General features: G+C 41.6%; 1 protein-coding gene across 1 annotated transcript; it reads right to left on the bottom strand.

Annotated features, from left to right (window-relative positions):
• Positions 1-991: 991 nt before the first annotated feature.
• grin3ba (glutamate receptor, ionotropic, N-methyl-D-aspartate 3Ba) lies at positions 992-25,217 on the bottom strand. Its single transcript, XM_030774706.1, has 9 exons — positions 24,765-25,217; positions 12,196-12,836; positions 8,572-9,667; positions 8,232-8,377; positions 6,619-6,734; positions 5,097-5,248; positions 2,733-2,897; positions 2,037-2,104; positions 992-1,571 (listed from the first exon to the last, which is right to left on the bottom strand). Exons 1-9 carry the CDS (start codon positions 25,215-25,217, stop codon positions 992-994), a joined length of 3,417 nt encoding a protein of 1,138 aa, XP_030630566.1.
• Between the last annotated feature and the right edge of the window lie 942 nt (positions 25,218-26,159).

Raw genomic sequence — 26,159 nt, 5'->3', positions numbered from 1 at the left:
TAGTCAACAGACATGCTAATACTTCTAACTGAGGTAACGTAAAAAACTTGAGGACAGAGTTAAGGCCTCATAAGAAACAGGTCTGAGGATTTCCAGTTTAGTCATGATGTATAGAGAACAAAATTCACAATGAGGGCTACACCAAGCTTATTCAGATGAATGTTAGAAAACAATTGTTTCCCCCTGCATTACATTACATGGATAACAGATTTACCTGAAAATGAATCTGTACAGGGAGGTCTGAGTGAAACCGTGTATCTGGCCATTCCAGGCAGCTTTAAAAAAATTCAAGTTAAGGTTTCGCAGGACATGTAGAAATGATGTTTATTTCAAAATGCTTGTACAAGTTTCTGTGACATTTAGATAATACACTCTAATTTAGATGCTTATTGATAGCTCTACATCAAGTACCCCTGTTTGAACCATATCGCCACATGTTCATTTCCTACAGACAAGCAAACATCACTGATTATTATTGACAAACATGTACATGTGAAAAAGAAAGCACTATTACAGGACTAAGTCAAACCCTTTAGAGTATCTGCATTGATTTGTTTCTGATCCTTGTTATGAATGGTCCTATTTACAAAAATCTAAAAACACTTCAATGTTTATGTAATACAGACAGATCATCTTTTTCTCCCCCACTCCTGTTAGCATAATCCATGAAAAGTTTAAGTCCTTGTAGTAAGCTCCTAGTAACTACCTCCAGTTGAGTCGGTTCTGGCCGAACACTCAATCAGTGAACACTGGCTTGAAAGGAAATGAGCCTTATTAAATAGTCCCAAGTAGCTGAACATCCAACACATTCCATTACATCCAGTTCTAACACCACAGCAGTAAAGATTTGGAATCGGAAAGATGGTTCCCAGTAACAGTGACAGAGCACATCCTGTCGAAGATTCAGGCTTTCAGTATTCTCTAAGTGAAGGACATCCTGTTCCACCCCCATCTGGTTTCTGCCCTTGTCTTGCATACCCAGACGCATACATCACCTTCTACTGCTGTTGTCCTTGGCAGAGATAGTGGTGGAGGGTGGCGGATGGTCAGTAGCTTGGCTGGTCTGTGTGAGGGCTCTGGCCTGGTTTTCTCTCCTCTCTCTCTCAAGGCTGGTCTGGAGCTCTGCTCTCCTGGCCAAGGCGGCTCTCAGCTGGTCCCGTATCTCCTCGATTCTGCCTTGGAGCTCTCGCAACTCCCCCTCCCACATCGCCGAATGGCCGGATGAGCACGCGGGTGGAGAAAGCACCAGGCTTAAGCCCAGAGATGGTCCCCCGTTCTCGCAGAGCTGGGTCGGGGGGCTGCCCACCAACCCCCGCCTCCCCCTTCCCTTCTCTCTCTCAGGCCCGGCAGGAGGTGCCTGTAGCCTATAACTGTTGAGCGTCTCCAGGTTGAAGTGGACTCGCTTGTTGTCCTTGGGCTCTCTCACGCTGGCTTTGGCACCCTCATTATTCCACTTGGTGGTAGAGGACGGGGCAGAGGAGGTGGAGGTGGGGGCCGAAGGAGAAAGAGAGGGAGGTTGAGTGGGCGGGAGGCGATGCAGACTGCAGCTCTCAGACAGACATAGGGAAGGGCTGCAATAGAAACATGACCTCCATCAGACTTTCACAGAAACACGCCTCAAGAGTCATGCCACTGCTGAAAGAGGCTCTATACGACATCCAGCAATCAATATGCACAGGGAGTGAGTGTAATCTATCATTAATGGAGCAAACAGCAGTTCAGGGAGGTAGGATCCACTGAGCGCTGAGATACAAGAAAGACCATTATTGACTTGTACCTTATATCTTGTCTCTCTTTGTCAGTGTTACATTATGCACTGCACCCAGCCTCCTATGTCCAACTCAATACAAGCTAAGCCATGTGATATTTTCATTTTAACAAAGGTATTAAAAGGTATTCCACTTACATCTGCATTAATATGTTAATACCAGCATTATGCTCAGGTTTTTGTGTAATTTTCAGATCTTGGCTGATGGCTGTATGCAGCCCAGAGCCGGGATGATTAGGCGTCGTTATTTCAGTCATGGCCAGCTCACCTTCTGTCCGAGCTCATCTCCTTTTTCCTCTCCTCCGAGCAGACCATGTTCAGAGCACGGTGGATTTTCTACAGTATTGAAAGATGAAAAGAGGACACAGTCATGCACTTCGATCAATTTTTTACAGCAGAGGCAATAACAGTAGCTTTATTACCCATATCCCTTTGTAAGCCAGTACTTTCACTGTTTCAACACTAGATGGAGCCTGTATCCTATATAAAAAGCTCATGAAAACTACGATCACTTTTTACAACGCTTTTTCATGTTTTTATTGATGGAAAATTGATTTAACTGTTCTAAGTTTGGCAGTATAAAGCGGGATAAAAGGGATTTGTGATACAGTAAATCATGTAAGATTAACTTTAGGGATGTTAAGAGATGCTATCCTAAAGATTATGCGTACCAGTCGGCTCAAATAACTGTGTGACTTCTATTAGTTTTGTAAGACACCCATTACCATAGTGAACATACCACAGAGGTGTTTAAACTGAAAAGTAATGAGTTTTACATTCTCAGTGGGAAAAGTTTAAAATATTCCACTTTAAATGAGTGGACTGGAACTCTGTCTACTCATAGATTTTTTTTGACCAGAAGACTTAAACAGCGTTACCATATTCTGTGTCATCCTAACACTTGTCAGATACTGTTTTATTTCTTACATATGACAGCACAGTGTGTAGGCCGGTGTGGGCTTACCTGGCTGGTGTGGAGCCAGTATCTGAATCTCTGATGGTGCCGCAGGTGAGGCAGGATGAGCCGGTAGAAAGCGTGCTCGCCTGCGAGAGCAAGCAGTGATCCAGCCACCCCCACACACAGCAACACAAACAGACCCGAGAAGTGCTGGATGCCCATTTGTAGTGTCTAAACAAACAAACAAACAGACACACACGCGCGCACAGACAAACACACACATACACATACACATACACATATAAACACACGCACGCGCGCACAGACAAACACACACATACACATACACATACACACACACACACACACACACACACACACACACTGAGGATTAATTGGAATCCAGAATTAAGACTAAGCTCTATTGAAAACTAATCTCTATTGACAACTAAGCACTATTGAGAACTTAATAACTGCTTACTTAGTTACTGATTTTAATCCAGATGGTGCCGTCTGATAGCAATTTTTGGAGTAATCTACTAATAGACTGTGCAGTTGTAGTGCAGCGTGTTTCCTGGGTTGAACTCTAGTGGCCAAGGTTGAATGTGCTCCAGCACTGCCTGACCCTCAGTAATTTCCCCTGAGCAGTAGCACTGACATCCAGAGAGGAATCCATCTTCCCCTGAAATGCCTTTGATCTGGGGGGCAGAGGGATTCCTGCTGACTAGAACTAATCACAGTTTTACAAAAGCACTGCTTCCCTAATTGAAATTAAACTCATGCTGACGTTGCATAGCTGAAGATGGCAACATATTCAATTTTGCCCTTCTCTCTCACGGGGCACATCTCATATAAAAATTATAATCTGCAAATGGATCTGGACCTTAGTAGATACAGATATCTATAAACATCCATAAACAGAAACTATAATGCCATCTGTCCATTTATCACCGTAACATTTTGAAAGATTGAAAATAGTCTTTCGATGCCGAGCCATCTATTTATTTATTTATTTATTTAAACGCATGAGCCGATGAACCAGTGGACCTTTCCCCTCAATATCCATCAATCTTTTCCCTAGGTGGGAGTCCATTTTCAACACATAGCAGGTTTTGCCACACAATTCACAGATGCCAATTTTTTTTTACTCCAGAGAGAGAGAGAGAGAGAGAGAAAGAGAGAAGTTGGTAGGTGAGAAGTGACAAGCTCTAAAAAGGGAAAGTAGTTTACCCAATCCACCCCTAAGTCCAAACACAACCTGCTGTGCTGTTTAACTGCAGGCAGCCGCTGCCAAGCACTGTCAGATATGTGACAGGCCAGAGGGGATGCTGGGAGATTCAATGTGCACGGCAGTGTGTAACGGTTTGTCCATATACCGCTGCTTTTCCGTCCCGCCTTCTCTGATTCTCCAAACCCGCCGCCTTCTCCTCTCGGATCTCATTAGTGAAATTTACATACTCTGTTGTATGATAACGATCTACAACATCTTGACAGCCTTAGGAATGTAGTCGACGGCATCAAGTCGTGTTGAAGTCCCGAAGTTATGTTGTTTTTGCCAATTGAATATTTTTTTAAAAAAGCCCTTACTCTTTTGTATTCAGTAAGCTGTAATTCATTGCCAAAGACCAATTTATTGTCTGAAGAGGCGTTTTTTTATTAATATATTTTCAGTCAATATTCCATCAGAGAGAGAGAAGTGAGAAGATGCAATTTTGCTGTATGAGTTTGCAATTGGTAAACAGAGCTCTGCATGGAGCAGATACCAAAAACCTCCAAAAATATCTGAAAAGAAGAAGACATACGAAGCGGCAGCATATACTGTGTTAGACTGTGGTAATTACACGACACTATAGAATGGCACAGCTACAGTGTGGGTTCTTCATAGCTTCTGCTCCTGCACAGGGCCAGAGTGTGACAATACATCAAACTGAGTTCCAGCTGGCAGAGTGACTGAACACAAATGCCATTGTTTCTCTTGATGAAGTTTCCCATTCATAATCACAGTTTGCTAATGAAGCCAGTGTATTCACGACAATGTCATATTGTTTCACGGGCTGCGGGCTTCACATCCTAACTGGATGAGACTTTGGTGATGGGTTGCGTGGGTGGCAGGTAGTCAGCCCCCACAGGTTTGAGGAGGTACACCTGACATGAGGCCCTTTGGGAATGAGAACTGATTATATTCACACCAAGACCCATTGATAAAACACATATCAGCCCGCTGGAGACAGTCATTTCCTCGCAGTAAAAAGCGTGTTATCTGTAAAATATCTCATCCCACTTCCTGACAGTCTTCTGAAACTTTTAAAAAGTCCAAGCCAAGGACATGCTCGTCTGAACGCGCACACACACAAACACACACACACACACACACACACACACACACAAACACACACACACACATACAAACATCTCATTAGGATGACTCACCTCCGTTACAGCAAAGACCCTTTTGCCACAAGGGACTACCTTGTACCACTTGTCGTGCAGTATATCCATGTAGCCATCCGACTTATAGCGGCTCACGTACTCAGACACATTGCGAGTGAGAGGAGAATTCTGAGGCAGGCCGATCCCATAACCTAAGACAGGACAAGCACAAGGGCAACTGAAGGTCACGCAACATCAACCGCCCTGAATGTTCTGTCTTTTAACGCAGCAGCTACAGGAGAATACCTATTGGTTTTGATGGTTAGTGAAGATTAGCATGATTTCTATATTATGCTGAGAGAGACTATCCTTCTTTTTTAGTGTGGGATGAATCAAGAGTTCTTACTGTTATGGGCATTATTGATATGTCCGAACTGCTTCAGAGAAACAACCATGAATCTTAGCTGCTCTGTGCCAACACACAGTAGACAGCGTGTCTGTCACCCTTCTGTCTTCGAAGCCAGTCAGGCTGAGAGCTACGAGTAGTGCCCTGACATTCAATGAATTTCATCAAAGCTCTAGACTCACAGCAAACCCACACATCACTCTTGGCAACCAATCCTCTCCACCTCTCCCAACCCCACTTCCCCCCCTTTCCCTCCCCTTCCCCCCACACCACCCCACAACAACAACACCTACCGCATCCTGATAGACTCCCCTCAGACCGACCCCTGCCAGAACAAAACGAATGTGTGCTTTTGAACTCCGTGGGTGGGGGGTTGAGGGGTGGGGGTTCACTCTTTGCCTAATGTAATATTCTTAATGGATAGTCTCTAAGCAGTCATAAACTATTTGGCACCCTCTCAAACAATAAGCAAGGGATTTTCCCACCACTTGCCTCTGTGAGGACGGTGCATGCAATGAACTGAGGGTTTCTCTGTATTACAACATAATCAATTTGCAGAGACTTTATCACAAAGAATGCAGAGACTCCTGCTTGCAGCTGGCAAATTGATTTTTTGTTTTTATTTTTTTTGCCAGCGCTTGTAGGAGCAGTCCATTGTATTGAGGGTACAAACTATAACTATGGCCATTATTGAATATTTCCATCGAACTTGTTCACTGACCCGTGGTTGAGGTAGAGTGGGAACACTAATTGCGGGCTGTTCCTGGATCAGTGATTGAATAAATTCTGAGCTTAAGCGGATGTGGGGGATCATAGGTTGAGCAGGCTCTGCTAAAAATCCTTGAGCACAGTTAAAGAAACGGCAAATGTAAGATGCGGTGGTACAGCCGGGAAATCACATCAAAACCAACCTTGACTGCTGAGCTACAGAAATTCAAAAAACTAAGGTCGTAAATGGCTTTTTACTTGTGTATATTCATGACCAAGTTGTAATAGAGGAAGGAAAAAATAAGGGTAAGCTTCTTTACCTGACCAGAATACACAATATGGAAGCGATGACTTATATGAAATGGTAGGTATGACTGCAAAAGAAGGGTTTGTTCTGCTATTCTGACAGGAAAAAAAAAAAAAAAAGAAGACGATGACAATGGTAAACATCAAATACAGAGCACAGACCTTCAATAGCGAATGGTTTCCCCACAGTCAGCAGTTTGCAGTCTGCATCAATAGACACCTCATAGTCCAGCAGAGCCTTGTCCATGATGAAAGCATCCAGCTGAGGGGGATCTGTCCTTCAACACACAGGCAACAAACAGGACAAAGGAATTAGAGGAGAACAGACCAAATACCCAGCTCTTTAAAAATTCATTTCTTTTTACTCAGTAAACGCAGATCCTTCCTGAGGACAGAAAGAGAACGAGGATTAATCAATAAATTCTCATAGAAACTAATAAAAGCACTAATGAAGCAATAAGCAAAAAAAAAAAAAAGAAAGAAAAAAAAAAAAAAGAAAAAAAAGAAAGACAAAAAAGAAGAAAAAAACGTTAAAGACAAGGATCACAAATGGCATATTCTATACTAAGAAAATGAATTGTGGGGCAATGTGAGTGCATGCGGCTATTTTCTTAGACCTCCTATTTGTATTTCTGTTAACAGAGACCATATTGCTGCCTTTCAAGGATTGAAACAGTGGCTTCTTGCAAGTTTTGTAAAGTTAAGAATGTCAGCCTTTTTGTTCCCAGTATTAGAGCTCTGCCACAGAACATAACCTGCAAAACTACACCAAAATACAAAGTTAGGAAATAAACTGTAAGTTCAGCTTTAAAAAATGCTGACCTTGTAAGTCATCTCCTGAGGACAGAGTTGGGAACTTTACACATAAGAGAAAACATCAGTTCCAACCATAAAAGGAGGAAAACATAAATAGAAATCCTAGAAATCCTCTGGACTTCCGTGTGTTATGCTCACTGACTCGTGTGTGTGTGTGTGTGTGTGTGTGTGTGTGTGTGTGTGTGTGAGCATGTGTAAAGGACTGATCTGTCTTCTCTGAGGAGATCTATCCCCCCTGCAGTGGGTGTAAAAGGTTGAGGAGAGGGGGTGACTGACTCTGCCTGCTTTGGCGTTTGAAGGTTGCTCTTGTCTTCACTCTCTTTGGGCTGAACGGAGCTTCATTGTGAAAAAAAAGAGAAACATTCCCAGAGACGAGCAGAGACACTTGTTACTGTCTCTTGACATTCTTGTAATTTGTTTATATGGGAGCGTGGGTTGGCGCTCTTAATTCCCTAAAATATTTCTATACCTCTGGCAAAAAACAAGAAATTCAATAAATCCACAGTGTCCTTGCCTCAAAGCTCTTCAGAGCATGAGTACTCACTTCAGACTTGCTATTCTCAAAGTGCTATGTGTTTTTCTCATTTCATCATAAGACCAATGTGTTCACTTGGATCGAGCTTTTAAGCCCAATGCCGCTGGGCTGATGGCTGTCTGCATGCCTACATCTCAAGCTGCACCATGCAATTACTGAACAATATTCACTGAATGGTATCTTGAAGCAGGCCATCAAAGCTTTAGCATTCTATTTACAGGGGTACCCCGCTGTGCATGACTTGAGTGTATGATGGCACGTTCCCGGGTGGCTCACTAAATCTTACTAAGCTTTTGAATTATTTTATTCATGGAGTTCAAGAGCTAAACTCTTGTGCTCGGAAGGCACTGTGTGAGTGTGATTAAGCTGAACTCCCAAGTAAGGTCTTTGTCCCTTGGTTTTTTTCTTTCTGGTCTCTTCTTACTTGAGGGTGGAGACTCCGTCAGGTGTGGTGGGCTTGTTGTAGCGCCTCATGTACTCGTGCATCTCAGGAAAGCTTTTCTTCATGTAATCCTCAGCACTGCTCTCCCGAACCGTACCAAAGCGGAACCCCAGTGAGGGATGATGGAGCTTAGAAGAGCAGAAATGAAAGAGGAATTGATTGAGCAGGGAGAGAAAAAAAGAGGAAGATACACAGAGATAGTGTATTATTCTGTTGTGATATTTATGATACCCTCAGTCTATAACAGATGAAAGACTTGTAGCTACATGCTTTGGTTGTAAATTATGTCTAGTTCATAGTTTAGTTCAGCAGCACATCCTACCTTAGCATCATGAATCCCGGAGACCTCCTCAAAGGTCTTTTCCCCCACCATGACAGCTGCCAGATTAGCCGTGTAACTTGACAGAACAAGCAGGCAGAAAATGGCCCAAAGGTTCATCAGAAAGCGTCCGGTCCAGCACTTTGGAGTTTTGCTGGCCACGGTCCGGCCAAACAGGATGGCATAGCAGAGGTTGAGGGCGGATGAGTAAGAAAAGACCCTGACACGGTTACGGCCATGCGGTGTCATGCCAAAGGGACTGTTCCATTCATACAAGGTGAGGAAGAGTGCGGTAATGTGAAGGGCCACAAAGATGCCCACCCACATAGACCAGTGTAGTGGCCACATGAAAGCCCCAATGGGTGCAGCTGTGTCTTTACTACGCACCAGGATTCCAAGGCTGGTGGAGAAGAAAGGGCTTGTGAAGTCCATTACTTTACTGCGTGCAGAGTTGATACTGAAGCTAGTAACAGCCATGTCAGCCACCCCACTCAGCAAATCACCTACCAGCCCGGTCCAACGACCCCCCTTCCATGCACCGTATTTCCCGTCACCCACGATATAGAGGTCAAACTCAAATTGCATATCCTCCGCCAGTTTCTCCAGTAGGTCGATGCAGTATCCATAGCAACACTTACGGATATCTGCCGGCAGAGAGCTGCTGTTGTTAGCCTGTTCCAGCTCTAGGAAAAGCTGGTTGAGGACATCTGAGCTGTTGGTGTGAGGGTCCAGGCACAGCTGGCCGGCCGGGCACTGGCCTTCGTCGTCTGTCTCCCGTGTGAACACAAATGGGTGCTCCACCAGAGTCACCACACGCAAACGGGTGCCCGCCACTGGGATGCCAGCTCTCCAACGGATGCCTGTCCTCACGCTCTGGCTCTCTTCCTGTAACCGCTGACTCATGCCGGGCCACAGGCCCTGCTCCTCCACCTCCAGATGGCCCGACTGCCAGCCAGCAACAGTGACCCAGCTGGGCTGACCCATGGCATCCCTTTGCAGACTCCAGATGTGGAATCGCTGGGAGGTCAGGACCCTGGAGTGGGCATGCTCCACACTTACAGGGCCTGTCAGCCCTGTAAATGATGTATTTGACAAGAACCTGAACACAGGAGAGATGTCAGATGAGTCCGTTTGCAAGAGAAAGAGAGAAACCTGGTTTAAACACACAGCACAAATAAAAGTAGGCCAAATCTGACAACCTAAACCTGCTGTATTGGCACAAACTGTAAAAAATGTGGGTAAACTAGTGCAGAAACAAAGAGAGTGTTTCCATAGGAACCATAAGTATTCTGCCAAAAGTGGAACAGAGCTTAAGTTAGTTTAAGGTACTTTTGCAGCTTTTATTAATGGAAATTAATCTCTTCATTTAACCTAGTTTTTATTAGGGAAAATGATAGAAACACATTATGATCATTAGTGACTTGTGTCAAATGAACTCTGTTGCTACTGAAGATATCTGGTAGCTTGCCTGTCTCACCTTCTCCTCTGTCACCAAACATGATTACATTGCGAAGCATCTGTCAGTGAAGGTGATTTGCTTCCAAGGAACACACGCTGCACTAAGGAGAGATGGCTTTCCTGGATAGCTAATATAATTACCATTCCCTGCATACCCTCACAACATTGCTTTCATGGGGCTGAATGCATTTAGTTGGGCGATCCGTTCTCATCAATAAATCAGCAGAGGATGCTGGGTAGTCAAAGGGCCATTGGATGATGTTTGGGTCAGTGAGGGAAAATGAAAATTGCTCATCACTTAATGGTTGAGATACAGAACTAAATGAAGCTATTTATGCTATGTGCAGCGCCATCACTTCCACGCTACCTCCATTAAAAATAAAAAGAGTGAAAGAAAATAAACAGGCTAAATTGATTGTCTGCCTCATTAATTTCACCTCTTGGATAAAGTTTGAGTTCTTGAGTTTATAGGACAGGATATTTACAAAGTTTATAAAAACCCATCACAGTCATTATTGCTGGAAGATTTCTAATGATCTAATGATTTGGTGAATCATGTAACTACATGACCAAAGCAAAGATATTGTTCTCCTGTCATAACTGCCAGATTTCATTAAACTTTCATTTCATTAAATGATTTGCAATGCAAATGACTGAATAACAAATGGTGTACTAGACTGGATCACCACTTAATCATTGCATTTCCCACTATTTTGCAACATAAAGCGCCCCCCCCCCCTCCCCCAGCTTGGTCCAAAAGTATGAAGACTCGTGATCTAAAGGGTCGAATGATACCAAGGGCGTAGAATTTGGCAGGGACAGCAGGGACATGTCCCTACCAATATCCAGTGACTACTGAATTGTCCCTGGCAATAATTTTGATCAAAAAATTAAAATATCGTTTAGCGTTAGTTTGTGTGCCAACCAGTGTTGAGACTGAACCTACACCCTTGAGTGAGATAGTGAGTTGGACGATGAAGAGAAGGTAACAGCAGTCTATCCTACAGCAGTCCATTCCCAACTGAATTATGTGAACTTTTTTTTATCTTTTCTTGGAAGTTTACTCATCAGGGAAAAAAAAGATTAAGATCATCTGAAAGTTATATACTTAAAAGAAAAAAAAATCTTCTTTGCAAGAGTGAACTGATACGGCACACTCCAGTTTCCTGTGATAAGAGCTCTTGCCCTCTGTGGAGTAGGAACGAAACACAACTTGGAAACATCCGTTCCAATTTGTATTCTGGTTTTGTATCTCTCAATTCCTTGTGGATTGTTAAACTGAATGAGAAGTAGTAAACCCCTCATTCCCGTAGGCCCAAATACATTAATTTCCTCTCCTTCAGGAAGTAACCAAGTATCTCAGCTTTGAATCACTAATACACACAAAGTCTCCCAGTGGTGCCTTGGGATTTTAATGATACAGAACAACACTGAAGGTCGGTGGACAGAACGGATCCAACTTTTTAAAAATGCCCTGTACATTGCCTTTCAAATGTCAAAGGGTAGATTAAGACCTATGAATGTAGATGAGCTGTCCTGTCCATCTTGATGGAAGTTGAGACGAGTTTTCAATGCAAAGAGGAGCTACAAGATGCAGATGGAAAAGTGAAGTAGAAAAGTATTCCCCTATTACTTTTACACTGCAGAGTCATTTTTCACACTGATTAACATGACAGGTCTGTTTTTTTTTTTAAAGAAAATACACAAGGGTACAGATTGATTAATACTGTAAAGATATATTCAAAGGCCCTTGAGTCAATGTAATCAATCAAATGTAATTTCATTTGAAAATATCTTTTGACATGAGATCCATAATAAGACTGGAGTCACAAAAAAGTAAAAAAATGTTGAAAAATATCATTATATATTATTATATAGTGTGATATCCTTTATCATAATACCCTTTTTTGCAAGAAAAATGGTTTATGTTCACTTCATGTAGCATACCTAAGTCTTTCAGTCTCTCTCAGTTGTCAATGCTGAGCAAGATCTCAGCCTTATAACAAATGAAGTAAGCGATGACAGTCTTATTAATTAGGAATTACACTGGGGAAAGAATCTGTCAGCAATTGTTCACAGCTAATGTATGCATTACATAATCATGCAATTTTAAGGCCAATGCTAATTTAAAAGCTAATTCAAACACACCCTTTCAAATAGTGCAGTTACCTGGCAAGGTATTGTCCAGAAGAGGGCACCTCATGTTTATTGGGCTTGTCGAAACAGTTGACCATGTTCTGGATGAGCGCTAAGTCTGGCCGGACCATTGTAGCAGCGAACACTGCCCTGCCGATCAGCTGTAATGCATCACGGATGTAGGAGTTCAGAGGCTTGCGGTTCACCTCACCATATGCCAGCAGACCCAGCGGAGCACCAATAGACTGGAGAGTGTCAAGGGTTAGAGGATATCCTATGATCCAGTGCAAGGAGGGCAGAGTAAGGCTCAGCTGGTGGGCACTACGTAGAACGGTGGCGACACACTCGGGGTCCGAGCCAAAGAGCAGCAAGGATGAAGCCAGGCCCGACGGGGTTCTGCCCAGGAGCTGAGAGAGCAGCTCTGCCACCTGCTTCTCCTGCAACACTGCATCGTTCGGTTGGGACAGGTTCAGCGTCTCCCAGAGATGCCAATGTAGCCCATCTAGCCCAAGCCTGCCCTGCTCCTCCAGCTGCTCCAAGATACCCATGTTCCCCCAGTCTGAACACAGCAGGGCACTGCCACCCTGCCAGCCACTTCTAAGCAAGACTGACAGCAGCAGCTCTGCCAGTCCAGAGGGAGGCACACGCGTCGTCATCTGCAGGTGGAACCGGTTCTGTGTGCAAGAAAAGGGCGTCAAATACATTCTGAACACATTCTGTTTCTTCCTTTCTTTAACACCTGAGTACAGTAGCTCTCCAAATGAAAAAAAAAAAAAAAACTTAAGGAGAAGATTTTTTTATTCCCTGGTTGAATGAGAAAAGGGGAAACTCTGAGGAAGAAGATTTATATTCCCTAATGATATCATTTTCTCAAAGGCACACAGACAGATGGCTTATTTTTATAAAATTGAACTCAAATCGACCTTGTCACTATGGGAGGCAAGAACATCTTTCTTTATTATATATACTTGACAACACAGAGGTCACAAAGACAGATTCATCCGAATCGTTTGAATGACAGGATATTGGAAAAACAGAGCAAAAGAAGTCTCTCTTCTTTAGGGCTCCCTGAAAGAAATAGCTTGAAGTTCATAAACATGAAGAACCACAGGTAAACAGAGCAGTCTTTGGAATCGTTCCTGGATACTTTTTGAGAGAAGCGCGTTTATTTTTGATGGGTCTCTATGCTATGAAGTCCATGAATATGCTAAGAGAAGGGCTCCCTATGTGGTGAGAGGGAAAGGACATGTTTGAACCTCTTGTGTGTGTGTGTGTGTGTGCGTGTGTGTGTGTGTGGATGTGGGTATGTGTGTTTGTGTGAACAAACAGCAGGGGATGGAGTGTTGAAGTAGAGGATTCCCTGTGTGAAGGTAAAGCCATAGCGTGACTGGAATCCCATTACAGGCACTGATCCATTTCTGACATGTGTCATTGTGACTGTCACCTTCATTTGTCTGACACCCGTAAGCAAATGAGTGCAAAATGTAAGTTTTGTGCTGCACTACAAATTGAGGAGGAATTCAAAATATAGGATGCTCTTTGTCAGAAGAGCGATTGATTTTCGTGCTTCTTTGCCCCTCCAAAGGAAAAAAAAGCATTAAAAATACGAAAAACCACCAGGTCTCGGGAAGTGATGTACAGACATTTGGGAGTTCACACGAGTTAGAAGAGCAGTGGGTTCATCTCTTATTTAGCAGCATATCCAAACTTCACCATGTGGGACAAAGCTTCAGCGGAGAAACTGACCATCTGCTACATAGATCTCTCCCGCTTTGAAATTTCTCAACAAAAAATGATCTTAGAATGGACAGTATCTGACAAACACAAAAAATCCAGTCTGTAATAGCAGTACCTGACCACTGGAATAAAAAACGGATCCAAAACTTGGCCAAAAAAAAAGGTTTGAGAGGTCCCGAGAGTTTTTGCTTTCAGGTTAACATAGGCATTTTATTATGCCGCATTAGCCGGTATGTGGGGGATTTGTGGACTGTGGCTTTACAAGGTTACAAAATTATAGTACAGAAATTTTCAAAAGGGGTTAAGAAAATGGTCTGTAGTCACAGAGAATGAATACTTTGGCTAACCTTTCATTAACATGTAATATCAGAGACATTCCACATGCCTGGTTAAACATGATTACGCATAATGGGGCTGTTACATGTTTCACCCAAACCTTCTGCATGTTCACTAAGCCGAATGCATTGTATTTATCTGCCATACTCACAAAGCGCTGAAGCGAGTCGTAAGACTGGGCCGTTACATATTGCAGTTATGACACACTTCTTCCCAGTAAATTACTACATTTATCTGTGCATAGCAGGCAGTTAGGCTGTAAAACACCCTGCTGATTTCCTCTCAGATATGCCACTGTTTGGCCAAGTTAAACAAATTACTTTATAATTATAGGATTATAGACTGGTTATTGTATTCAGCATTTTTTTTTTTCATTTTCACCCCACTAAGACCCAGAACAGCATAAGCTGATGATGTAGCACTATAAAGTATTATAAGCACTGAGCCGTCCACTGCACGTAATCTTCAGCACAGGTACTGTGGATAACTCAAGCTAACTGCTCCAGGTTATGGATTTGAATCAGTTTTTAAATACATTATACAACAATATAGAATAATTATGTTGCTTCCAAGACCTAAAGAATGGTTATTTTCACAGGTTAAGGTTTTTATCACTTTTTAATATGAGACAATAAACTAGATCAAATTACAGATATAGAAAACTGATAAAATAGAAAGAGTCACATGATTTCTTACAGTAGTTAAACCTGGAACATGTGAAGGGGCTTTACAAACTTAATGATAATTAAACAGGAAGCATCGTATTTAATGTAAGCTTTCATGTGCAAATGTAGAGGCAGTAATGTTTCACAGATCTCCACTAACATGGGACCAGAAGCAAAAAAATGTGTCCGCACTAGGACAATATGTACCTACCTTTTGCACCTGAATTCTAGATTGTTTAATATATACATCCAGTCCAATTTTCACACTATCAACTAAAGTTCCATTTCAAAGAGCCTGCCGGTATCCTGTGTGTTAAGTTGTGCCAGAGGCTTGCTTAAGGATCAGATAAAGACTGAATTTCCAGCCTCTTCACATCCAGTCTGATCCATCAAAGGAGCATGTGACTGATTCTCCTTACTCTGATCTGTCACAACATTACTCTCTTACCCAAGCGCCAGCGTTGGTCCTCCATCAGCATCTCCATCACCTTCAGAAGGAGAAAAAAAAATCCCAAACCATGCTGTACTGAGTCTAAAACTACACAATGTAAAAGAGAAGAACTATTTCTATTAGCCCGAGATATTTCAAATAAATCTTAAGATCACAAACAGTGAAATTGCCTCTTTACCAATCCAGGCATGATGGAAATCATAGGAGATGAAAGGGGATTTATGCTGCTTTATACAGGTATGAACTATATCCTGTGGGTAGCTGTCCAGTAGTTTGAGTGATAGTCTGTCATTTTTCACAGTCTCATGATTTTCCGCATGCTTGCAGCTCTATAGATCAACTCTATAGATCAGATATGAAATGCATAGCTATGTTCCTGAGATATTTATAGCAGGTATGCACTCATCAATAACTAACATTATTTAATGACCCTAACACAACACTATACATATATGAAATTAATGTGCAGTCAAAGACCTTGACAACAGCTCTTATCTATCATTTGAAATGAAGGAGTTTTTTGAATGAATTATACAGATGATCTAAATCAAAAAGGTCTGTCAAACTGTCCTATGCTCTCTTGTAAATTTTTTTGATCGATTATCCAGGTGGAGCGTTTTGTTCAGTAATCCATTCAGTTTGTACATATGTCGCCTCCAGCTTTCTTAAAGCTTAACAGCAAACGTGTTATTAGATGTCAGGTCTTGAGGTCCTAACCCCTTATTATTCTTAATAATATTCCCAAATCCCATTTGAAAGAGACAGCCCCAAACCCCCACTGTAAAAAAAAAAAAAAAGCTGAATTATATGGGTGTGAACCAAAGCACATATATTCATTTCACCATAGGCTACAAAACACGACCATAATGAGGTGTCTGGGGCTTTGCAACCCAAAGTCTAAACTTCATAATAGAAGCAATCCTTCACATTACGCCTTATGAGTGGCACTCCTGCAGAGTGATAGAATAATGCTGGAAAATGAGAGCCATTTGGGGACATATACGTTTATGGATGAGGTGCTTTAGTAAATGACCTGCCTAAATTCACTTGCACAGGACTTTTAGCAATAGATATTTTAGGTTGAAGGGTTTTTTTTTTCCTTTGATGAAAGTTCAAAAGCCCAGTGAGGAGAGAAACATGGTGTTTAAGCAAGTATTTGGATATTAGTGTGAAGTATTAAGGGTGATTCCCCACAGGGGTGTAAGGGCTTTGAGGCTTTAAATTTATCCCAGAAATGTCTTTTTTTAAAATTACAGGAGAGAATAAAGTAGAAAATTATCATCACTGAAACAACCAAAAATGCTGTTTCAGGTGCAAAAGAGCTGCAGATCTATGTATTTTCATACACAGGCAGTAATGTGCAAAGCTTTCATTGTTTGGCAGTGAAAACATAGTTTGTTGGCAATGACAGCTAATATCACCTTTAATGTTCATTCATATTTCTCTGACCCCTAAGTTAGGAATTTTTAAATGAAATGAAAATAGCCTTTGAAATAATTATGTAAATGAACGCACCACCAAAAATCTATCATAACTGAAAGTTCAGTCTCATGCTAAACGGCAGAGTTATAGACATGCAACAGCAAAATCACAGATTATTTTCTGTAGCAGAATTCAACAATATTCTAAAAACAAGCCAGAAATAGATGCAAACACAAAGGCATAGTGTAAACTCCATGACCTCCTCATTAAACAGCTTTAGCCTATCAGACTGATAAGAAGGAGTTGTCAGTAACTTTTGACTGAGCAATTAAGAGTGTCTGAATGCTATCTGTGTGTTTGTGGTCATCGGAAACTCCAAACCCTGGAGGAGAGGAACTAAGATTATCAGACCTCCCACTGGCCCCTGGCACCACCACTTAAGTCAATGAGCCAGAGAGGAGTGATTAAAAAAAAAAAAACTCTTCCATTAAAGCCAGACAAAGAACATTTCAGGGAACAATCTATTCAGACTGAGAGACACTGACCGTCTGTACTAAGCGGAAAAGTGGGGGAAAAATGAATTCAAATGTATGGACTGTAAAAAAGCTTTTAAACATGAGGAAGCTAATTAACAAACGAAGGGGTAATTTTGCTCTGCGACATATAGTATGTTTGAACTGGGTTTAACTCTATTAGCTGGGCCAGCACTGAGCAGAGAGATCAGACATGCCGTGCTCACAGAGAAATCCTCTATCTTTAGGCCTCAGCATGCGTAGCCAGCCCTGTCCAGACTCATCCAGCTGCTTTATATGCAAAGCTGCACTCAAAATGTTGATTGATAGCTTCAGGATCATGCAAAGGACATCACATGTGAAAGTCTCCACTGAAATCTTCAATGTGATAAAAAAAAAAAAAAAAAAACGGGAAAACATAGGGCAGAGAATTGTCGTTGCGCGAGCTGTGGTGTGTGTGTGTGTGTGAAAAGGCTCAAGAAAGAATCTTAATTTATGATGCATGGAATGTAATTTATCTGAAGATTTGTGACAGGCCTGTGATTAACTAATCTATCAATAATTAACAAATGTTGAATTAACAGGGGAGGAATTCTTCCCTGTGCAGGTGAGAACTGTTCATCCTTAAAAGCCTTCATCATTTAGTTAAAGTAGGAGGCATGTTTTTAACATGCTCTGAATTCACTGAAAACTAAATGTACTGAAATCATTCACAACAATTTCAGTTGTAAAAGATTTAGTTGGCGTTACAAATGCCGTGAAAATGCTCTTGTGATCACTAGTGCTGCAAAATTAATGAGAGGAGTAATTAGCGTGGTTTCAGTATTGATATATTTTGTATGAGAAAATGTAGTTTTTAAATTCTCTTTATAGGAAAATGCTCATCAAAAAAGACATTCAAAAGGATTATTTTGCAAATCTTTTCCTTTCTTTGCAAATCTTTTCCAGTGCTTTGTTGTTATCGTTAAAATTCTCCCATTTTGGATACTAGTCTGTTGGCTGCAGATAGTGTGATTTTACGCATGGATCAATGTTTCTTTTTCTCTTTCGTTTTGACATTTGCATGGTTGCCGCTCGGAGAGAATAACATTTTTGGATCAGTGCCGAGAAACTGCAAGCCCTCATCTTCTCAGGAGGCAGATGTGTCAAGGGAGTAGAGAGTTTGTGGTTAAAAAGTCATCAGGTTTCACTGAGATGACACATAAAGAGAGGACTGATGTATTCAGTCAGATCTGTTAAGCGCAGTAGTTGCAGAGAGTACAGAATCTGTCTGTGTGTAGGAGTCTGAGAGAATGACCAGTCCCCATAAAATACACCAATGAGACACAATGCAGTGTACCTGAAGAATTGTGTCTGGTTCATTTATGTCTGTGATGAACCTGAAAGACAAAATGTCATTTTGGTTCCCCCGATAAATAAATAAATAAATAAATACAAATTTGGAAGCGTTTGTGCTGTTCACAGCATACAAAATATCGTTTTTGTTGTTTTATATAATATATATATATATATAAAACAACAACAAAAAAACATCCTTATGAAGCACACAAGCACTAAATTAAATACATTGGGCAGAGGATCAATAGACTATGCGGTATAAAAAGCTTGACTGGGGATCAAAAAAAAAAATTGTTGCAAAGGGTATTTATTTACTTTATACGGAAATCCCTACAGTCTTAGGCATAGCAAAACAATACCTGTAAGCAGTAGGTGATTTGTTATTTTTTAACCGGGGGGACGGCCCAGTGGCCGACGGAGGGAAGGCCCAGTGGTCACTGACACTACCCTACAGAGTATATAGGACGATGGCAGGTCAACTAGGGGGATGGATTTTGGTCATTTTGCTAACAAGGGGGATAGCTTCCCCCCTCATCCCCCCTACAAATCGCCTACTGCCTGTGAGTGTGTTCAAATAGGCTGTATCTTTAAATTTCTATGCAACATTTTGGAAGAAATGGGGGAAATTTGAAAGCTGACAAAAATCTGTACAAAAGGGTATGGCCTTTCGCAAGTTGGAAAATCTTGCCAGAGGGAAAGGGAAGCCACAGTAGGCAATTCGCTGCAGTGTCTGCATTCATCACTGGTCATCTTCTACAAGTAACTAGGTTTGACATTACACAGATCTTTCCTGAATGCATGGAAATTGACTATTATCAACTCTGAACCATTACAGCATGAGAAGGCAAAGCTTTTCTTTCTTTATTTCTTTTTTTTTTTAAAGAAATAAATTTGGATTCCAAGTATTGCATTTCTAGCTATGAGATACACACAGTTCAATTTTTACTGCATCAAAGCAGATGTGCTTGAATTTTACTGGACAGCAGGATGCTACTTAATTCTTTTTACTAGACCACAACTAGACATAAAATCAGATCATTTTTATAAACAAGTGTCATAAACTCCACAGCATGGTTCTGGGGTATTAAAAAATTATGCCAACCATTTATCTCCTTCTCAGGAAGAGTCAAACCTTGCATGACCGTTCGGAGTGAGTGAAGTTAGTGAAGTGGGTACACGCCGTCCGGGTCAAGAGAACAGCTATCAAAATTTATTACATTCATTGTCCCGCTCAGAAGGTGACATCTCCTACCCAGGATTTCAGAAAACAGGAAAAATTCATAATACATTTTGGTTTGAAACATTCCAACCGAGACCAAAACCATGTATCATGTGAAGTGTCATGACACAAAATGTATGATTTGCATGATTTTCATGAGCCACACTCGTGATGAGAACAATAATCATATCAGACATCTGTCATGCAGTCAAAGCCCTCCCCGTCCTTTCTGAGTAGCGGAGGATGATAATTGAAATACAGTCAAAGAGTTGAGCAGAAGAGATAAGGCAGAAGAAATGCAAATCAAATGAAAGAAAAAGAAGACAGAAAAAAGGAAAAAGAGTGAAAATGACTCACAAAGAAACTGATCTTGGCTTTGTATCAAATGCATCCATGGCACAAAACTGTAATACCCTCTTATGCAAATTGATTTTCCCTTTTTCGGATGCTCTGTGAGCGCTATCGGGTATTTATTTTGGGCCAAACTGAATGGACATCACGCTTTCCATTTTCTCACGAATGCGTGCAACTGATTCGAGATCAATCAACTAATTCACAGACTTTAATCCTCTACGGTCATCAATTAACATTAAACGTTTTGTTTTTTTGTTGTTGGATTCTACGCTTTTAAAAGTTTAAGATGCTTTGATGAAGTAATACAGAAGCGAAGAGGCCGTTAAAACTTCTAATGCTCTAATCAAAAAACAATCAGAAAGTTTCAGAGCATTTATATAACAAGAATGAGCAATATATTGTTAGTTCCATGTTGATGTGCTATAGGGAAATCACTGGCATGTGATGTAGTCTGTCCAGAACAGCAAGCCCAGTATAAGGCTGGAAGCTGCCAGAGAAAACACAATGAATCATCTCTGTGCTGAGATATGAGTGCCAGTTTGATTCATTCGGCCTGATCCAGCACTATGTACTGCCAGAGAGAGAGAGAGAGAGAGAGAGAGAGAAAGAGGGAGAGAGAGAGAGAGAGAGAGAGAGAGAGAGAGAGAGAGAGAAAGAGAGAGAGAGGACAAAACACAAACTCAATCAAGTAACCTCATGCTGAATTGGAGCATACTAAAGGGAGCAGTTAGTCTCACTTTGAAGTGACAGAAGCTGGGTTCCCAAAAAACCCAACTGCAAACAGTAACACAGGTCATGATGTGGTCAACCCTGCTATGTCTGCAGAGAGCTCAAAAACCTTAAAATGAGATTTAGAAATTGATCAGCCCTGTAGGACATGACAGTATGCTGCTGCTCTTGTACAGGGTGATCTGAGGAAATATTTTTTGAAATAGCATATAGCTAGGAGCATAAAATTACCCATGTGTTACTCCTGAGTGAGGACCGCACTACACTGCAATTGTATTTAACTTTTCTGAACAGTTTTGTTGATCTTGCAAAATGATAAGCTTGATTTGTTTGAGAATTCATGAGGCAGACAAGACTCAGAACTCTCAGAAGGAAGTCTTGGATAAGCTGATGAACAAATTTTGATAGGTCAGACAATTCTTAGTATATATAGTGCCCAGATGGGCAGTAAAGCAGATACAGATGGTGTTTAATCATTCAGGCTCATTCAGTTGCCTGAGGCCAAGGCAACACCGTGCAACTCTGACCCTCCGAAATGGACCTGCGAACACTTCTCCTCCTCACCTGCCTGACTCCGAGGGCACCTCCCCTCTTACGCGGCTCCATTGACATATACCCCCATGGCCTGGCCGAGCTTATCTCAGGCCCGCACATGTGAGAGATTACAGGCCATCTCCTCCAGGTATTTCACACTTTATTTACACTTCTTTCCTTCCCATAATGGTACGATCAGGCTTCAGACAATTGCTTGGGTAGCACTCGGATGATCGGTGTTGTCAGGGATGGGAGTGAGGGATTGACTGTGTGCACGTGTGCATGGAGAGAATAGGACGAAAGATATCACCGAGATAATTCCCACTGCTCATCCATTTGTATTATCATAAATGTATAGCTTAACAGTTTTTGCTTCTGAATATTTTGAGGAATTGTGGGTTAGCGTTTAAGAGAAAGTAATTGTCTGTTAGGTAGATGATTTAAATCTTTCCATGTTCTTCTGTCCGTAGTTTTTTCTGTTAAGTTTTTCAGTGACATTTCAAGTGTTTGTGCAAATCCTGCTAAATGAAAAGCAGATTTTTTCCCTTTGCTGACACAAATACAGGGTGTGTAGCTGTTTGTGATTATTGACTGCATGTATGTGTGTGCATGCGCTAGTGCATGCATGTGTGCATGTATGTGTGCATGACAGAGAGAGAGAAAGAGAGACAGAGAGAGAGCGAGAGAGAGAGAGAGAGACTCTGAGAGAGCCATCACTGGAGCAGAATAGATATAGTTACTTATTTCTCTATTAGAGCAGATTAAGTCTGAATATTTCATGTTAAACAGTCATCAGAAACACCACAGCTGTACTGTCCTGTTCACCGAAAATCTACAGTTATGTTAACATCATATACAGCTCTCCCAGGGCTATGCTTGCTTTGGCTGTTGGACAACCAAGCATGATTTCTTTTTGTTTTTAGACCCCCTTCAACCAGGGTGGGTTCACTTTGAACAATTTGCTCTAAATAATGAGTTTTTCACCTTGCCGAAGGTGCCTACAGCACTTTTCAGTACCAGGAGCTTTATGCTTGCAGCTCACTGTTTACCAATTCATTCTCCCTTAGGGCTGAACTTTGAATTCAAACCAACAATCACTTGGTTTCCAGCCTGCAGTCCTAAGATCTGGGAGGTTTTCCAGGCTACCACAATATCTTCAAAGGAAAGTCCATCAAAAATATATCTAACAAGGCCTTGGAGGCCTTGAACATTTCAATGAGTCCAGTATTTTACATGATTTGACAGTTTACGTGAATTATACAAGACTCAACATACTGAAACATATCTCCACTCCTTGGCTGCTGTCGAACCTCAGACATCCCCTACGCACGACCCCTCTTATTGAGGAAGACATAAGAAGAGTTCTCTCAAGCTGAGGTTACATTAAGCTTAATAACCTTCCCAGTACTTGTCCAGTGTTGAGACACAATGAAACATAATTTAGTGAAGACCCAGGGATTACAATGTAATTCATTCAAAGGGAAAAATTGAGTTTTTATGTCTTAATCTCCATTTTGTACAGAAATATCTTCTAAGGACAGAGAAAAAGTTAATGAAAGCTCAACTTTGGAACGGATTGATAGCATGAAAATTTTGACTTAGGAAATAATGAAGTTCAGCATTAAGTCAGCAAACATTCTCATTTATGACAAAGGGATGCTATAATCATCTTCTTTGGCTGCTCTGGGATTCTAACATTGAAATGAAATAAACTGCACAATTTTAGCTGAGGTATGAGAACTAGATTAAAATTTCAGATGATGTCCCAAACAAAAAATTCTAGCCAAAGCACTGGAGGGACACTGAAGTCGCCTAAGATGGGAGAAATAATACCAAGGCTGAATAATTACCAGACACTTTCCTGCCTGCTTCAAAATCTTAAGTGTGTCATCATAGAATGACCTGGAATAAATGCATGAGCTCCAATATGAGTTTGGGAAATGAGATTTTCAGTATTTGATCTATCTCGTTTTTTATTCTTTTAAGCAGCTTTGAATGTTCACAGCTTTAAATGCTGACAGGCATGGTATAACTGGCACTTTCTCAGAAAAGGAAGACACTATTTCACACTCTTCATAGAAAACAGCAAATTAGAACAATTAGAAATAGTGTGGTGTATGTGCTGTGGTAAAGGACTGAGCTGTTGCAAATGGCTCAATTTCAATTTCTGGGCTTTGCAAGCCTTTCTCAGATTCAGGATGTAAGATGACTTTAAAAAGAAAAAAAAAAGAAAAAAAAAGAAAATATTAGTTTTGCCTTCCAACGTGAAGCAACTGCCTTCCACAGTGAAGCAAATTTAACAAGACTGATAGTGAAATCACAGATAAAACTGTCAAGTCACTTATGAAAATGAGAGTTCTCAACTTGTGTGGCCCTTCTAGAAAGAGATGTTTTCACTAAAAATGTAGGACCCACTCTTTTCTGACTTAATGTTCCGTCCTCATCCGGCCTAATGTTGTGGCATGTGTGCTTCTTTGAGCCCACATGCTGACAGAGGATGAATGATAAAAAACTCCTCAGAGCTTCTCCTGCCAAGGGACACTGCTGCAAGGGGCTATACTGCTGAAGCCAGAAACAACTGGTGTGACTGGCACCCTTTTGGATGGCCGCTGGGAATACTAAAGGGTGTTCACTGGACTCAGCTATCAACCTTAAACAGTACTGAGACTGTGCTAATGGGATAGCTTAGAATGTCAGAGGAGACTGAATGAACAGTGTGTGTGAAAGAGAAGATGCATGACCATGATAATAATCTCTTTAAGAGTAATTTTTCCATTTCTAGAATATTCAGAATACATTGGGTACATATCTACCCAATATATCCTATGAGTTCTTTTTATACTGTTTTGTAGCTGAGAAAGTGAATGTATTCCACCAGTTCATTTTCTGGTTCATTATGTGACTCCCTGGTTCATGAGATTATTTTACCAAATCCATCCATATCTACAGTCCAGTGCAGACTGTGCTTGGCAAAGGACGCCGCGGGCTGGGAATGAGAGTGACAGAACCGGTTTTAGACAGGAGCGCGCACTCACACACACGCACACACGAGAAAAAAAAAATCAAACAGAGGAAAAAGAAAAGGAGTCAAATAAGGAACATTGCGTCTAGGACAGTTTAAATCACATTTCAGAATGAGAGTGACCGAATCCAATTTTAGACGGTCATTTTCTAGGAAAATATCTTGGCTAGAAGAGCGTAGCCTGTATCTTACGTCTTAATTTAAGAGGAGGAGAGCAGCTGTAACTCGAACGTAGCTTTCTATTCTCAACGCGTGCTATCAGTTTAAAAAGTTAATCACTTGCCTTTGTCCTGAGCGGCTCGCCCTGTTCAATGATGCTGATGAAAGGTATTTCCAGAAAAGAGGACATAAATTCAACTTGTATGAGCTCCTCGTGGGTCTGTGGGAAGGCGAGTACAGCGGAGACTCCCTGGACAACAATATCCTGACAGACGCATCTGAAGAGGGACTCCGGGTCGCCATTCAGCGGCTCCCGTGTCAGCACCTCCAAGCTTAGATTGTAAGGCAAGAAGTTGTTCCCAGTTTGGCGAAGGTGGACAAGGGCGCGGTTCAGGGCAGACTGTATTCTGGACGGCTGGCGGGTTGGCAGAAGCGCGCCCAAGCGCACGGTATGGCCAATGCGTGCCAAGATGTGACAGGGCTGAGGATGCAAATGACAGGGATAAATAAACGTATGAAGAGCGACTTGGAACCCAACGTGAAGATATGCCAAGAATCTTGAGAGCACTAAATTCATCCTGCTCCGTTCGCAACTGGAATGAGGTCTCGTCAGAAGATGGCATCGCTCTCCCGTTGTCCAGTTGCCTTGTCCCTAGCCGTTTGTCGTTCACGTTGATGTGGATCCAGTTAAATTGATCGAAGTATAAGCATAACGTGCTCCCACAGTGGCGGAGATGAGGTGGACTTCGCGCCTTGGAGACAGAGTGCTGGCAATACTTTGAGCCTCCTTCCTATCAATGAGAGGGTGCGAGGACAGTTCCGCTCTTGGGTAAGACTTGCTACTGGGGTGTGATGGCTACGTCAAGCAAGAAACGTCTTTTCAATGTTGCCCTCGGTCCGAATAATCATTATCAGAATATAACAAAATCATTGCAAATAAAGTCTAACTGTTGCCATGTAGAATAAACTGAAAATAACGAGCACGCGGTGATTATAACAAAATGTTGGCTATAATGCAACCAGACTAACGGAACAGGTGCATCATAACTCAAAAACCTACAGCTTCTGAAGGTTGCATTGACAGCTTGCATACTTTATGTACTGAGCCAGATTTTATAGGGAGGGATTAGAAGACAGCGTTCGGCATTGCCTTATTAATTCAGACAGGTGGGTGGTATTCAAGGTTAATCGCTTCAACTACTTAACACTCAATAAAAAAGCCACCATACAATCGCTGGCGCCACATCCACAGCTTTCCATATTATTTATTAGTAGCATAGTAAGAGAGGACACTCAACCAAAACCATTCCTCTTTGCCAAAATAGCTATTAATTATGGACAAACTCCTATAAATGAACTGTTTCAGTGACTATAGTTCACTGAATTTCCTGCATAAGCCACCGTAGGAAACACAAACCACACAATGGATATCCACAAACATCTACCTTCATGCTTTTCCATTGTTAATACATTCTGCATCCGCCTTTATAACCAGTGTCTCTAATAAATCTGAAACTAA

The sequence above is a fragment of the Chanos chanos genome, chromosome 5 (genome assembly GCF_902362185.1).
Source record: "Chanos chanos chromosome 5, fChaCha1.1, whole genome shotgun sequence".
Taxonomy (NCBI): Eukaryota; Metazoa; Chordata; class Actinopteri; order Gonorynchiformes; family Chanidae; genus Chanos; species Chanos chanos.
The sequence above is the reverse complement of the archived record's forward strand: the minus strand, read 5'-3'. Positions and strand labels throughout refer to the sequence as shown.